Consider the following 15646-nt stretch of genomic DNA (forward strand, 5'->3'; position numbering starts at 1 on the left):
TTTTTATGTTTAAGCAGTCTTGTAGTCAATTCTTTAAGTTTTAAGCTTGTAATTACCAAAATCTTTAAATTCCTTATGTTGTAATCTATAGTTAAGAAAGTTGTTAGAATGTTACCATTGGTAACTAACTTTTACTAGGCTGTCAAACGATTCAGTATTTAAACTGAATTCCTCTTCCATTAATGACATCTTTGAAGCATTATCCAGAATTTGAACCTTACTGGTGATACACCAAAAGTGGTATCAGAGCCCTACGATTGTGGGAACTCTATGGCTGGCAAAAACGCAGCACTCAAAGGGAAGGGTGTAATCATCCAACCCGAGGAAGTCGAGCCTCTAACCCCTAAGACATCTACTGCCTGATTGATTGTTGTAGAAGAATCTCTACGAGAAATGAAGACCAGCATGGCAAAAGTTAATCGAACAATTGAACGGTTGTCGAGGAAAATGGAAGAGGTGCTGGCTACCCTTCCTCAACGACGACATAGAAACAAAGAAGAAGACAGATGGAGAAGGAATATACAAGAAGGAAATGGCAGACAACCAAGGCAAGAAACCGAGAGTGAATCTGACTCTTCAACAAGAAGTCGATTTGCTCCAAGATTTCAAGAAGTTAACCAAGAAGATCAAGAAAGTGAGTCTACATCATCTGAAAGTGAAGTTCTCAGACTAAACCAACCGAGGAGACGAAATTTTCAAAGGTAATATGATCAAGAACGAGAAGATAGGCAGCAAGATTATAAAATGAAGATTGATTTACCAACCTTCAGCGGCAAACTAGACCTCGAAGCCTTTCTTGATTGGATCAAGAATGTTGAGAGCTTCTTTGAATATATGAACACACTCGAGAGTAAGAAGGTGAAGCTTGTAACATTCAAGTTAAAGTCAGGCGCTTCCGCATGGTGGGACCAAATCCAAATGAATAGAAGATTAATTGGAAAAACCCCAATCAAAAGCTGGACAAGGATGCTGAAGATGATGAAGGAAAGATTCCTTCCAAACGACTATGAATAGATTCTATATCAGAAATACTAGAAATGCAGACAAGGCACTCGATGTGTGGCTGATTATGCAGAAGAATTCCATCGGTTGAGTGCAAGAACAAGGATTAATGAGAGCGAGAATTACCAGATCACTAGATTTTTTGATGGCCTTAAAGAAGACATTCTAGAGCAGATAGATCTTTTTAACCTATAAGTACCCTACAGCCATCTCAATGGCATATAAGGCTGAACTCAAGCTAGAAAGAAGACAGAAAAGTAATAGCTACAAGAAGTCGACATGGGACAGATCTTTCAACCAAATGCAACGGAAAAACTTTGATAAGAATAAATCCATACAAGGTGGGAGTGCCAGCAAGCCAAAAGATGACCAGCCTTCCAAATGGAACCAGGGAGCAAAAGCTCAAGAACAACCAAGTAAAAGAGGTGGAACAAGTACTTATCAACAACCCAGTCTTGGCATGTGCTTCCGATGTTGTCAGTAGGAGCATTTGTCCAATGAGTGCCCCCCAACGAAGAGTAGTAGCATATGTTGAAGCAGGGGACTCTCAACAAGAAGAAGAACACCAATCTGAAGAAGATTTCAATGAGATAGAACCAGATGAAGAGGAACGGCTGTCTTGTGTTCTACAAAGGATTTTGCTTGCACCAAAAAAAGAGAATCACCCACAAAGACACTCTGTATTTTGGACAAGATGCACCATCAATGGGAAAGTATGCAACGTAATCATTGATAGTGGCAGCAGTAAGAATGTTGTATTTATCAAAGCTAGTGCAAGCCCTTCATCTTAAACTTGACCCACATCCACAAACCTACAAGGTCAGTTGGATAAAGAAAAGTTTGAGGCCCAGATAAGTTTTACTTGCATCATCCCTCTTTCCATTGGTATAATTTGTGACGTTATGTAAGACCACCAATCATAAATACCTACAAATGCAGGGGCAAGAAGGTAGCTATAGAAGAAATAGTGGGTTAGAGAGAAATTTGTTAGAGAGAGATAGAAGAGAAGGTTGAGGGACATTCGAAAAGTATAGCTGAGCTGCAGAAGGGAATGAATGAAATGAAGAAGAGCTTAAAGAAAATCATGGTAACAGTACAATACCCGGCTGAATCGAGTGAAAAGGAGAGCTTTGCCCTCACAACAAGCTCTTAAAAGAAAAAGACCCCTAAGGGAGGGAAAGAAGGAGAGAGCTCCCGGTTTCAGGCATCGAAAGGATCAGTAGATCGAAGTAAGTACAAACGGCTCGAGATGCCAACATTTTCAGGGGAGCACCCAGATTCATGGGTCTACAGAGCTGAACATTTTTTTTAGATTCATGATCTGATTGACAAAGACAAGATCAAGGTTGCCATCATCACCTTATCCTCAGAAATGGTAGATTGGTTCCAATGGGCCCACAACCGGAGGCCGATTCAGTCGTGGAATGAATTGAAGCACCGGATGTTCGAGCATTTCTGACCTAGCCAAGAAGGAATTCTCCTCTCCCGATTGCTTCGAATCAGGTAGGAAGGAACCTATGAAGACTACTGGAAGAAATTTGTGACGTTCGCAGCCCCGATACCTGAGAAAACTGAAGAGGTACTAGAAGAGACCTTCCTCGACGGTCTAAAACCGGAGATTAAAGCGGTGGTCATCAGTCAACACCCGTTTGGGCTAGACGCCTGTATAAAGGAGGTAAAAGCTATTAGTGATAGAAACGTTGCCCTACAGTTATCAAAAGAGACTTTCGAGCCCGGCCCAAGTGACGGCCCAAAAAGATGCAACCACCTATGTTAGCCCAAAGACATCAGGAAGTGCACCAGACAAAACTAATATAAGGAGTGTCACAATACCAGAAAAGGGAGAAACTACGAGGAGGGAAAAGCCATATCAGAGGCTAACTGATTCAGAGTCCAAGGAGAAAATATTTCCCAGGGCATCAGTGCAAAACAAAATAATCACGAGCATTGAACCTACTGATGTTCCAAGAGGAGGAGGAAGTAGAGGAAGAGGTAGAGGAAGAGGTAGCTGAAGCACCTGAGGTTAAGACACTGGAAGTTATAGAGAATATCGAAATCGCCCTATGATCGATCTTGGGTCTATCAGGGAAGGGAACAACGAAGCTCAAAGGGACACTGGCAGGTCGAAAGGTCGTGGTCATGATCGAATATGGCGTAACCTACAAAATTCATACATCAAAAATTGGTTCACAAGCTAAACATTTCCCTGACAGAGACCACAAACTGTGGAGTCATGGTTGGCAACGGAGATGCGATCAGAGGGAAGGGGATTTGTAAGGTCGTAGTTGTGGTATTACCGGAGTTAACAATCACCGAGGATTTCCTTCCATTAGAGTTAGGAAGAGTGCATGTGATTTTGGGGATGATCTGTGGTTATGTAACATAGGCTATATGGAAGTTCATTGGCCAACCTTGACGATGAGATTCATAGCCGGGGATCAGAGGATCGTTTTGAAGGGAGGCCCAACCTTGACCACACAGGAGGTCTCACTTAAGGCGCTAACCTAGACCTGGGAAGAAGATGATTTGGGCTTCGTGGTGGAATTTCAATAGTTGGAGCCCGAGCCACTAGATGAATTAATAATCAAAATGAAGGACGAGGAAGAGACAAAGCTATCAAGCGACATCCAAGAGTTATTGGAAGAATTCCGGGATACTTTTTAGCCCCCGTCGTCTCTTCCACCCATAAGAGAAGTGGACCACCGTATATTAACTAAGGAAGGGGAAGCTCCAGTAAATGTAAGGCCTTATCGATATAGTTACGACTAGAAAAATGAGATAGAAACGTTGGTAAATGAGATGTTAACAGCAGGAATCATACGCCCCAGCCATAGCCCCTATTCCGGCCCAATTTGTTAGTAAAAAAAAAAAAAATGGAGGATGGAGGTTTTATGTGGATTATCGATGATTAAATCAAATCACGATAGCGGATAAATTTCCAATTCCCATGATTGAGGAACTATTGGATGAACTCCATGGATCAGTGATATTCTCCAAGTTGGACTTGAAATCTGGATACCATCAGATAAGAATGCATGGACCGGATGTGGAAAAAACAGCTTTTTGAACTCACGAGGGGCATTACGAATTCCTAGTGATGTCGTTCGGGTTGACCAATGCCCCGTTAACGTTCCAAGCCTTCATGAATCAGATCTTTCGGCCGTTTTTTAGAAGGTTCGTGCTGGTTTTTTTTTATGATATTTTGATTTATAGTCCTGATGAGGACACCCATAACAAACACTTAGGAATGGTGATGAATGTTTTGCGAGATAATCAACTATACGCCAACCAAAAGAAATGCCAATTCGAATAGTGGAGGATCTAGTATTTAGGCCATTGGATCTCAGCAGAGGGGGTCAAAACGGATTGGGAGAAGATACGAGTGTTGCTGCAATGGCCTATTCCAAGAAATATCACTGAATTGAGGGGATTTTTGGGCCTTACCGAATACTACCGAAGGTTTGTAAAGGACTATGGAACTATGGCAACATCATTAACAAGATTGCTGCAAAAGGATTCCTTAAAATGGACCGAGGAGGCCACAAAAGCATTCGAGGATCTCAAGCGAGCGATGATGACATTACCAGTTTTAGCCCTCCCAAACTTCAAGCTACCATTCATCATTGAAACAAATGCTTCGAGCCAGGGGCTGGGGGTCATGCTTATACAAGAGAGTCGACCTATAGCCTATTTTAGCCAAGCCTTGTCAATACGCGCACAAGGGAAGTCCATCTATGAATGGGAACGAATGGCAGTGGTTCTCTCAGTGCAAAAATGGAGGCCTTATTTACTTGGGCGCAAGTCCACCGTGTTTTCTGGTCAAAAGGCACTCAAGTTCTTACTAGAACAAAGGGAAATAAAACCCCAGTACCAAAGATGGCTGACTAAGTTACTAGGTTATGATTTCGAGATCATCTGTCAACCGGGGCTGAATAATAAAGCTACAGATGCACTATCTCGCATTCCAGCAACAGTTGAATTGACCACTTTGGTTGCCCCCTCTCTGATAGATGTATAAGTTGTGCAACAGGAAGTGAGAGCGGATGAGGAACTACAAGGAATTTGAGCCCAGCCGGAAAAGGACCCTTTGAGTGTCAAAAAGTTCTCTTTGTCACAGGGGATTTTGTTTTACAAAGGGAGGCTGGTCATATCCAGAACTTCAACCTATATATCAACCTTGCTATCAACATTACATGACTCAGTATTAGGGGGACACTCGGGCTATTTACGCACGTACAAATGGTTGTCAGGGGAGTTATATTGGAAGGGCATGAAGGAAGATGTCAAAAAGCACGTGTCTGAATGTTTGATCTGCCAAAAAAATAAAACCGAGGCCTTAGCCCTCACGGGGTTGCTTCAACCATTACCCGTACCGGACGGGGTGTGGGAAGATATCTCCATGGACTTCATAGAAGGACTGCCTAAATCCCATGAAAAGGACTCTTTGATGGTGGTGGTCGATAGGTTATCCAAGTACAGTCATTTCATGCCTCTGAGTCACCCGTTCACAGCAAAAAAAAGTAGCTGACGTGTTTATTTTGGAGATAGTCCGCCATCATGGATTCCTTCAATCGATTGTTTAAGATAGAGACAAGATTTTCATTAATAGCTTTTGGATCGAGCTATGCAGGGTACACAATATAGCATTAAAAAGGAGTACAACCTTCCACCTTCAAACAGATGGACAAACTGAAAGAGTTAACCGTTGTGTGGAAATGGTAGATGCTTTTACAATGAGCAGCCTAAGCAATGGTACAACTCTATCCCTTGGGCTGAATACTGGTATAATACTACTTTCCATTCCTCAATTAATATGACACAGTATATTGTTGTGTTTGGAAGACTTGTTCCACCTCTAGTCTCTTATGGTGATCAAAAAACAACCAACGATACATTGGAACAGCAGTTGATCGAAAGAGGTAGGGCCTTAGTGGCCTTGAAGGAAAATTTGCATCTAGCCCAAGAAAGAATGAAGAGATATGCAGACCAACAGAGGAGAGATGTTCGGTATGAAGCAAGAGACCTAGTTTTCCTCGAGCTCAGACCATATAGGCAACGATCGTTAGCCAGACGACGATGTGAGAAATTTGTCCCAAGATTCTATGGCCCATACAAGGTGTTGGAAAGAGTTGGGGCAGTGGCTTATCAGTTAGAACTACCAGAAGGAGCGAGAATCCACGCGGTTTTTCACGTTTCTAAACTGAAGAAGTGCATTGGACAAGGGGTGCAAGTACAGACACATCCACCCACCCTATATGATGATTTTGAGCTACAGATGGTTCCAAAAGAGATTCGAGGAGTACGATGGAATACGGAGATGATGAAGGAATAATGGTTAATCAAATGGAAAAATTATCTGGAAAGTGAAGCAACGTGGGTAAGCGTGGAAGGAATGAAGCAACAATATCCTCAATTACACCTTGGGGACAAAGTGACTGGAAAACCGAGGGGTATCGGAAGACCACCAATAAAATATAGGTTTCCAATCCCTAGAATAACAGATCTCTTAAATCAACTTGGTGGAGCCAAAATCTTCTCTAAGATAGAGTTAAAAAGCGGATACCATCAAATTAGAATTCGACCCGGGGATGAATGGGAAACGACCTTTAAAACAAACGAGGGTCTCTATGAATGGGTTGTAATGCCATTTGGTTTTTCCAACGCACCAAGTACATTTATGAGACCTTTTTTTTTAAAAGGAAACAACCTTTATTAATCAATAAATATAGTACAAAAGATGATGAGTACTTTGATAATAAAGGCGAATACAAAGAAACCAAACAGGAAACCAAAGGATCAGTAGGTGCACCCGAGCATCTCAACTAGGTTGACACCCCATAACACCCTCATCATATCCAACATAGAGAAAAAGCCATCAAAGGCTAATAGAAGAGCAGTCTAATGAGACAATACAAGGAAAATCTTGCAATTGGACAAAGTATAGAACTAAGCTACAGAAATCTAAATTACATCAAGAAGTTAAGACAATTAAGAATACTAATGAAAGAGAAGTTGCTTTCTCTATAGCCGATTCTTCGATTATTCTTCCATTTGAAAGAAAGGCTGCCAATTTAAACTTATGTCTTGTAAGAAATAGGCTTCAAAGCAATTAGAAAGGGAGCACCAAAGAGAGGCGTTGAGTTTTGCCGCCTCAAAGCGAGTAAACCAAGGAGTTTCCCTTCCATTGAACACTCTTTGATTTCTTTTAAACCGGATTTCAACCAGCATTGCTTTTACCCCATTAATCCATAGTAAATTGGAGTATTTCTTTAGAATAGGACCTAAAAGAAATTGTTGTACATTGCTTCTAAAAGAAATATCAAAGACCCAAGTGTTGAAGTAATTAAGGAATTCTTTCCAGCAGTTGAAGGCAAAACAGCAGTCAAAGAATAAGTGCTGAAGGTCTTCTTCAGCTGATTTACAAAGGACACGCCAATTGGGGGAGATAGAATAGCAAGGCAGCTTTTTTTGCAGCACCGAGGAACAATTTAGGGTTCCAAACAGCATTATCCAAACTGTTATATTAACTCTTCGAGGGCTATTGGACTTCCATAGGCTCTTGTGAAGGCTGGTTGAAATTGGGGTGGTCTCAGAAAGGTGATTAACCAGTGATTTTACTAAGAAAGAGCCATTTTTTTCAAGGGACAAAATGCGAGTGTCTTCCCTATTGGATAATTTTTGCTTAACCAATATTGCTAGTAGGGATTGGAACACTAAAATCTCATCATCCTTTCATCATCCTTTAGGTCTCTTCTGAAGTTTAGAGTCCATGAGGAGGTGTGATAGTCCCAAAAGTGTGATATTGAACCGTTGGGAAGTGATGTTAAGCCAAAAAGGGAAGGAAATCTGTCTTTTAACTGAAAAGAATCCAGTCAAGGGTCTTGCCAAAATGCAATTCTGGTTCCATTCCCCACTTTAAAGTCTGCCAACTTCTCAATATTCACCCAAGATCTTGAAATATTTATCCAAGGGCTTTGAAGACTACAATGGACCTTGCCAGAAGTGTGCTAACCAAATTGACTGCTACCATGAATACTCAAAATAACTTGACTCCAAAGGGAGGGTTGCTCTTTTAGGAACCTCCAACCCCATTTGGCTAGTAAGGCCACGTTTTTAGCTTTTAAACCTCCAATTCTGAGTCCCCCATCTGCTTGTTTCTTAGAAACTATCTCCCACTTTGCTAAATGATTTATCTTTCCCCCTTTAAAGCCTTCCCAAAAAAAGTTTCTGATGATTCCTTCAATGGTTGAAATCACTTTTTTATGCATCAAAAAAGAGGACATGTAGTAGGTTGGGAGGTTGGCAAGGATTGAGTTGCACAAGGTAGCTCTTCCCCCTCTTGATAAGTTGTATCTTCTCCACTTGTCAAGTTTTTTGTGAACTTTATCAATGACCGGCTGCCAAAACAACAATTTCTTTGGGTGCCCCCCAAGAGGACGACCCAAATATATGAAAGGAAAGTGTGTTAATTGGCAATTCAGCCTTGAAGCTACTGCCCTCAACTTAGAATCTTCAATATTTAACCCACAAATGGCAGATTTTTCCCAATTAACTTTCTGCCCCGAGCACCACTCAAACAAAGTAATAGATTTTTTAAGATTGTCTAGCATGTCATCGTCGTACTTGCAAAAGAGTAGAGTATCGTCAGCAAACTGGAGAATAGAGAGATGAACCTTGTTTTTTCCAACCACAAAGCCTTCAAACAGCCCTTTTTCTTGGATTCTGGCAACCAAAACACTAAGCAAGTCGCTAACCAAAAGAAAAAGGAAGGGGGATAGGGGGTCCCCTTGTCTAATTCCCCTTGTAGCCTTAATCCTTCCTCTTGGCCTTCCATTAATGAAGATGGAAAACATTGGATTAGTGATACAACCCAAAATCCAAGATATCCACTTGGGGTGGAAGTTCCTTTCTTTAAGGGTTTTTTCAAGAAAATCCCAATCCACTCTATCAAAAGCCTTTTCAAGGTCAAGCTTTAAAATCCAACCCTTTTTCTTCTTATTTCTGTAGTGTTCTACTGCCTCATTAGCTATTAAGACCGGATCAAGGATTTGTCTCCTCATTTATGAGACTAATGACACAAATCCTCCATCCTTTTCTTAATAAATTCCCAGTGGTCTACTTTGATGACATACTAGTCTATTGCAAATCGTACACACATAATTCAAAACTTTGTCCACCAATGAATTGTACATCAATCAAAAGAAGTGTGTATTCTTAGTACATGAAATTCATTTTTTAGGTTACATCATAAATGAGTGTGTAAAATCCGTGGATCCAGCTAATATTCAAGCCATCCAAAATTGGCCTTTGCCTAAATCAGTTCGTGTCATCCAAAGATTTTTAGGTCTTGCATCATTTTATAGGAAATTCATCAAAGACTCTAGTACACTTGCAGCTTCCCTTACAGAATGTTTAAAGAAAAGAAAATTTTGTTGGATTGAAGACCAAAAAAAGATCTTTAACATATTAAAGAACAAACTGACCAATGCCTCCGTTTTAGCATTACCCGATTTTAACAATCCTTTTGAAGTGGCAGTTGATACCTCTAATTATGGAATAGGAGCAGTCCTCTCCCAACAAAACCATCCAAACGAATATTTTAGTGAGAAACTTAGTGAATCTCGCCAAAAGTGGAGCACCTATGAGCAAGAATTCTACTCTTTAGTTACGGCACTAAAGTTTGGGAACATTATCTTCTAGGACATGAGTTCATATTACTTTCTGACCATTTTTCTCTTAAATATTTACAAACACAAAGGACTATTAGTCGAATGCATGCACGTTGGTTATCTTTTATTCAACGCTTTGATCTTTTCATAAAACACAAGGTGGAAAATATTAATATTGTGGCTGATGCTTTAAGTAGAAAAACTAATCTCTTAACAATCCTTAAAAGCCAAATAGTTGCATTTGATTCTCTACCAATTTTGTATGAAAATCCAATTTTGGAGACATATGGTCCATGTGTGTTGACCATGTTAATTGTAATGATTTTAATTTAACTAACAATTTCCTTTTTAAGAATAATCTTTGGTGCATACCTAAAACTTCTCTTCGAGAATCCTTGTTTAATTACATAGTAATGGACTAGCACGACACTTCGGAATGGACAAGACTTTACAGCTCTTAAATAACAGATTCTATTGCCCACAAATTCGCAAAGATGTGACAAAATTCATCAAACACTGCTACACATGCCAAACAGCAAAAGAACAGCAACAAAACACAGGTTTATACTCCCCTTTACCCATCTCCGAGAGCATTTGGGAGGACTTATCCATGGATTTTATTTTAGGACTATCAAAAACTCAAAAAGGGTATGACTTTGTTCTAGTTGTTGTTTATAGGTTTAGCAAAATGTATCATTTTTTCCCATGTCGTAAAACATCGGATGCCGTTTATATTGGTAATCTATTCTTTAAAGAAATTGTGCGCTTACATGGAATTCCCAAGTCCATAGTTTCAGACAGGGATGTCATGGAGCAGTTGGAGAAAATGATCCTAGCATGGAAGCTGAAGCTATGGCCGAGAGAGTTGCTGAACTACATAAGGAAGTCATGGAGCAGTTGGAGAAAATGACTACCAAATACAAGACAACAGCTGACAAGTATAGAAGATCCAATGAATTCAAAGAAGGCGACTTAGTGATGATCCATCTCAGAAAAAATTGGTTCCATGTAGGCACCAACACAAGCTTCAACCAAGGAAGCTAGGACCTTTCCAAATCCTAAAGAAATATGGAGATAATGCCTACAAGATTGAACTACCCGAAGATCTTCATATCAGCCCTATCTTCAACGTGGCTGACCTAACAGAGTACTTTCCACCAGACCAGCTCAAACTTTCAGCCTAAACTTGAGGACGAGTTTCATTTTACTTACACGGGGGGAATTTGATGTAATATAGGAGTACCGACATCTTCTTTTTTTATGTTTAAGCAGTCTTGTAGTCAATTCTTTAAGTTTTAAGCTCGTAATTACCAAAACCTTTAAACTCTTTGTGTTGTAATCTTTAGTTAGAAAGTTGTTGGAATGTTACTGTTGGTAACTAACTTTTACTAGGCTGTCAAAGGATTCAGTATTTAAACTGAATTCCTCTTCCATTAATGACATCTTCGAAGTACTATTCAGAATTTGAACCTTACTCTCTCGATGATACACCATGTGGTCCAGGGATCGAGAAACGATGTCTCCTAGGGGCCAAGATTCTAGTCAAAACTGAGAATAGCTAGATATGTCATTGATTCAACCAACTAATGTCATCAAAGCAAACTCAATACAAAATGTCTCATTGGGTTCAATTTTCAATTCAAGCATAAGCCCAATCAGACAAACAAAGCTACTAATGCCCTCCGTCAGAGAAGTGAACATGTGACACTGTGCACATCAGTTCAACTAAAAGCCAGTAAGTTCAATGGAATTGTCTGCAAAGCCATCAAGAAACACATGTGCTTGTTGATAAATCCTTCAAATGTGAAACTTTCGTCGTAACTATGAACATGTGCTCGACTAACATAAATACAAAGTTGTTCTTAAAAGATGTGGTCAAGCTCTGGGGTGTTTTTGAAAGTATAGGGAGCGATAGAGATTGATGATTCATATGGACTTTCTGAACCAAATTGTCCAAACTACACAAATCCAATTAAAAATGTCCTTCGAAATCATATGCCTGGCCATGCCACATGTTGTGAATCACCATTGTGTGAGGAAGAAACCAATGGTTTACAATTTTACCAAAGGGTGGAAATAAGCATCAGAAACAAACTTGGGCTTACCTTGAGAAAGTGTTGAAGTGTTGGAAGAAATGATTGAACATGAAACATCGACCACATGAGTTTCAGACAGGGCTCCAAGTGTTAATCAAGTTGCAGCTCAAGCAGCATCACTTTCTCTTAAATCAATGATTGACCCAAAAGCTTAAGCTGATGGGTGAAGGCACATTTAATATCACATCATTTAACACTCCCCTCACTTGTGGACTTGAAATATAAAGAAGACATAACAAGTAGAAATTAATATTAATTGAGGAGGAAATAACATTGCAGGAGTTTGAACACATGACCTTCTAGACCACCTGCTCTGATATCATCTTAAATCACCGATTGACCCAAAAACTTAAGCTGACAGGTGAATGCAAATTTAATATTATATCATCTAACAATTATTGATCATTTTTAACCCAAAGAGAATAAGAAGGCAACACTTCAGCAATACTTAAAGAATCTTTTGAGATATCAAGTCAAGACCACAAGTTTCCTTTTAAAAAAAAGGTTATAATATAATAACATGGAATTGCATGTTGGGGATGACAAAACAAAATAAATTCAGTAAATAGTTCTTAAAAAAGCCAAAACTCTAGAAATTTTATTGAAGATTTATAAAAAAAAAATTAATGAAAAGGAAAAGTATAGTTTCATTTTTCAAAAATGGATTGAAAAAAAGAACTGATTATTCCCATTCAAAAGCCATTTAACAAACCAAAATACTTGCAGTTAGAATAGGACTAAAAAAGGTCATCAATATTAAAAAAGTGTCACCAACAAACATTAATTTCCTTAACTCTAACATATATCATTTCTCTTAGTTTGAAAGAGAGAAAAAAAAATGTCACTATCAACTCCATCATTCAAAGATGAAGAGCATACCTTTTGCCATGAAATTTTCATTGGATGAAATACAAGTATGACCATATGGGTGTCCTGAAAGAAAAGGTTTGTTTTTACCAAAAGGATTAGTTCATTCTAGCAACTTTGAAATTCCTCAATGACCTACCCAGCACAATTGGGAAGGGAATTGACACTAGATCCCAAGAAACTCCCATTTTGATAGACAGATACCAATTGAAACTTTACAACAGGGAGTATAAAATCGCCTAGTATTCATTGGTATGTCATCAAAGTGCACAAGCCAGTGTTGAAATTATATAAAATCATTTATAAGTACCAACTAATTTTCCTAAAAGCCCACAAATATGAAATTCTAGATAGAAGTTCAACTGAATGATATGATTTCTAATTTTTGAGAAAAAGAAAATAATGTACTCGAGAAAACTTCAAATATAGTTCTAATCGCCCAGTCAAAGAAAAAAAAAAGCTTGGAATATTGGTCAAAATACGATGGCATTGAGTCATATTTCTGAATTATTCTACCCTTTTTTTTATTCAGTCACTACACTGTATCCAACATCCAAAGTACAATTTGACATTTTAGATTTTAAGAACTTATATAACAATAGCTAGCCAACCAAAAACAACTAAAGCACCTCAGCATAGTATTTCTGTCAGCACTCAATTACAATTAACGAATGAAAGAGAACAAAGAAAATTCTCGATGGTCAACACCTTGACTATCTTTTTTTTACTATTGCAAAAAGATTGAGGAGGAAATCATCATGTTTTTTACAGCCTAGTTGTTAAATACTTGATGGACCCAAAAATTTAAGTTGATGGATAAAGATAAATTTAATATTATATCAACAACTCTAACATTCCCCTTCACTTGTAGGCTTGAAATATGTAGAAGACACAACAAGTGGAAATCAATATTAATTGCACAGGAAATCATATTGTAGGGGTTTGAATAACGGACCTCTTGCTCTAATACCATGTTAAATCACCAATTGACCCAAAAGCTTAAGCTAATGGGTGAAGGTAAATTTAATATTATATCAAAAGAATCCAAGTAAGAAATTTATTCCTCGTGGGTTTTTTTTATGAAGAAAAGTTTATTCAATGCAAAATGCCATGATGTTGTAGAATTAGAGTAAATTAGGGTATCCTGGTCAAATCATTAATTGATTAGGGTTAGTGTTAGGATTGGTTTCCTTGATTGATTAGAATTAGGATTTGTTTCTTTGGTTTATTAGGATTAGGATTGATTTCTTTGGTTTATTAGGACTAGGATTAGGATTGATTTCTTTAGTTTATTAGGACTAGGATTAGTTTACTTTCCAATTCTTTATAAATAGAGAAAATGTCTTTTGTCTTGACCAGTGTTTTCGAGGCGACCCAAGACACGCACCTAAGGCGAGAGGCGAGGCAACCTTGAGCCATTGCGCCTTGAAGACAGCTAGGGCGAGCACCTTCAACCAAGCACTCGCATGGTTGCGCCTTTTGTCACCTTGTTGTGCCTTCATCATACATGAAGGCGAGCGCCTGTCTTCCTTTCTCTTCCTTTTTTCAATCAATTTTTTTGTAACAAGTGAGAAATGAAAAATCAGAAGAAGAAGATTGATTATACGAAGACCAGAAGAGTCAGAAGATTAGGAAGATAAAAAATGAAGAAGAAAAACGAGAAAGAAGATATAGAAGAGTAGAAGTGGAAGAAAAGGTAGAAAAGTGAAAAATTACCAGTACAAGAAGAAAAATAGGAAGAGTCAGGGAAGAAAAAGAAGAAAAAGAAGAAGAAAAGTCCTAGTTATAAAATGCACGCTTTCATTTTTCAATAAAGACAGTTGGTTGCAGGTTGCATGTAGTATCTCTCCTCCATGAATGCCAAATGGCCATCTATTTCTCTCTTCCACTACCCATGATTGTCAAATGGCGTTTATTTCTCTTTTCCAATCAATATCTTGCTAGTATAATTTTCCATTTAAGAAGAAAAGCCAAGTACTAAACAAATGACATTATAAACATATTCTGTTTAATTGCATACTAACTCTCATAGTACTATTTGTTTTCTAAATTACATATGCTTTTTTTTTGTAATTATCACGAAAGTTATTTTTTATTTAAATATTAAATAGCTTGATTGATATTTTTTGTATTTCGAAAATTAAATACTCTTATATTTTACCTATTATAGTTTTAGATAATATTTATTTATTACTTCATTAAGGCATGCCTTGCTTAACTCAGGCGACACCTTTTTATCGCCTCTCGCCTTGAGGCGATTGGGAGACTTGTCGCCTTAGGGTGCACCTTGCGCTTTGAAAACATTGGTATTGACAACTTTTAATTCATAATAAAGACTTTGATTTTTTATTCTTGGAGAACTCTCTCCTTTTATCCTTCAGGCTACATCAATTTGGCATCAATGTAGCAGTCTAGGCTGATGATGACTACCGCCAGTGAAAGACGACAACGTAGATCCCAAGGAGTTTGTCAGTTTTCCTTGTTGCCAAACAGCACACATATTTAGAAGGAACCCTTTAAATTCAAGAAGAGCAAGAAGAAATTCAAAGAATCATCCAAGAATAGAGTTCTACGATGCTAGAAGACTGTCCAAAACCAAAAAAATACCCTCTTGGTTATGATTCAAGAAAAACAACAAAGAAAGTCGGAAGCCTATTCAAGAACACATGCCATTACCTACTTCAGTCATCCTAATCCTAACAAAGTAGTCGGTGTGTCCTACATCAATCCTGAAAGCGTTGAAAGAAATTAGAAAATGAGTGACCAATGTTCACGGTATCTTGAATGATTCAGAATTTGGAACAACTTTCACAAAGACGAAAAGAATTCTTTTTTTTTTTAAAAGGATACGGGTCTCTTTATTATTGCAATATAAGAAGAGACTAATGCTCCAAAGTACAAGAGATTTATATAAAGAGCATAAAGAGCAAACAACAAGGAAAAACCCGAGCCTACTTGAAAAGAAAAACGAGTACATCTTTAGAAAATGAAATGATCCCCGAGACAGAAACT

At 38.4% G+C, this 15646-nt stretch overlaps 1 protein-coding gene across 6 annotated transcripts in view; it reads right to left on the bottom strand.

The window, feature by feature from the left end:
* LOC120087089 (DNA polymerase I) overlaps positions 1 to 15646 on the bottom strand; it is a 95699-nt gene that overhangs the window by 35326 nt on the left and 44727 nt on the right. For 3 of the 6 annotated variants that reach the window (XM_039043966.1, XM_039043964.1, XM_039043963.1), the window contains one exon: positions 12647 to 12700. The exons of the other annotated variants lie outside the window; for them this stretch is intronic. In XM_039043966.1, coding sequence (XP_038899894.1) covers positions 12647 to 12700 — 54 coding nt within the window. The remainder of the gene's footprint in view (positions 1 to 12646; positions 12701 to 15646) is intronic. 6 annotated transcript variants of the gene reach the window in all.

The sequence above is a fragment of the Benincasa hispida genome, chromosome 9 (assembly GCF_009727055.1).
Source record: "Benincasa hispida cultivar B227 chromosome 9, ASM972705v1, whole genome shotgun sequence".
NCBI lineage: Eukaryota > Viridiplantae > Streptophyta > Magnoliopsida > Cucurbitales > Cucurbitaceae > Benincasa > Benincasa hispida.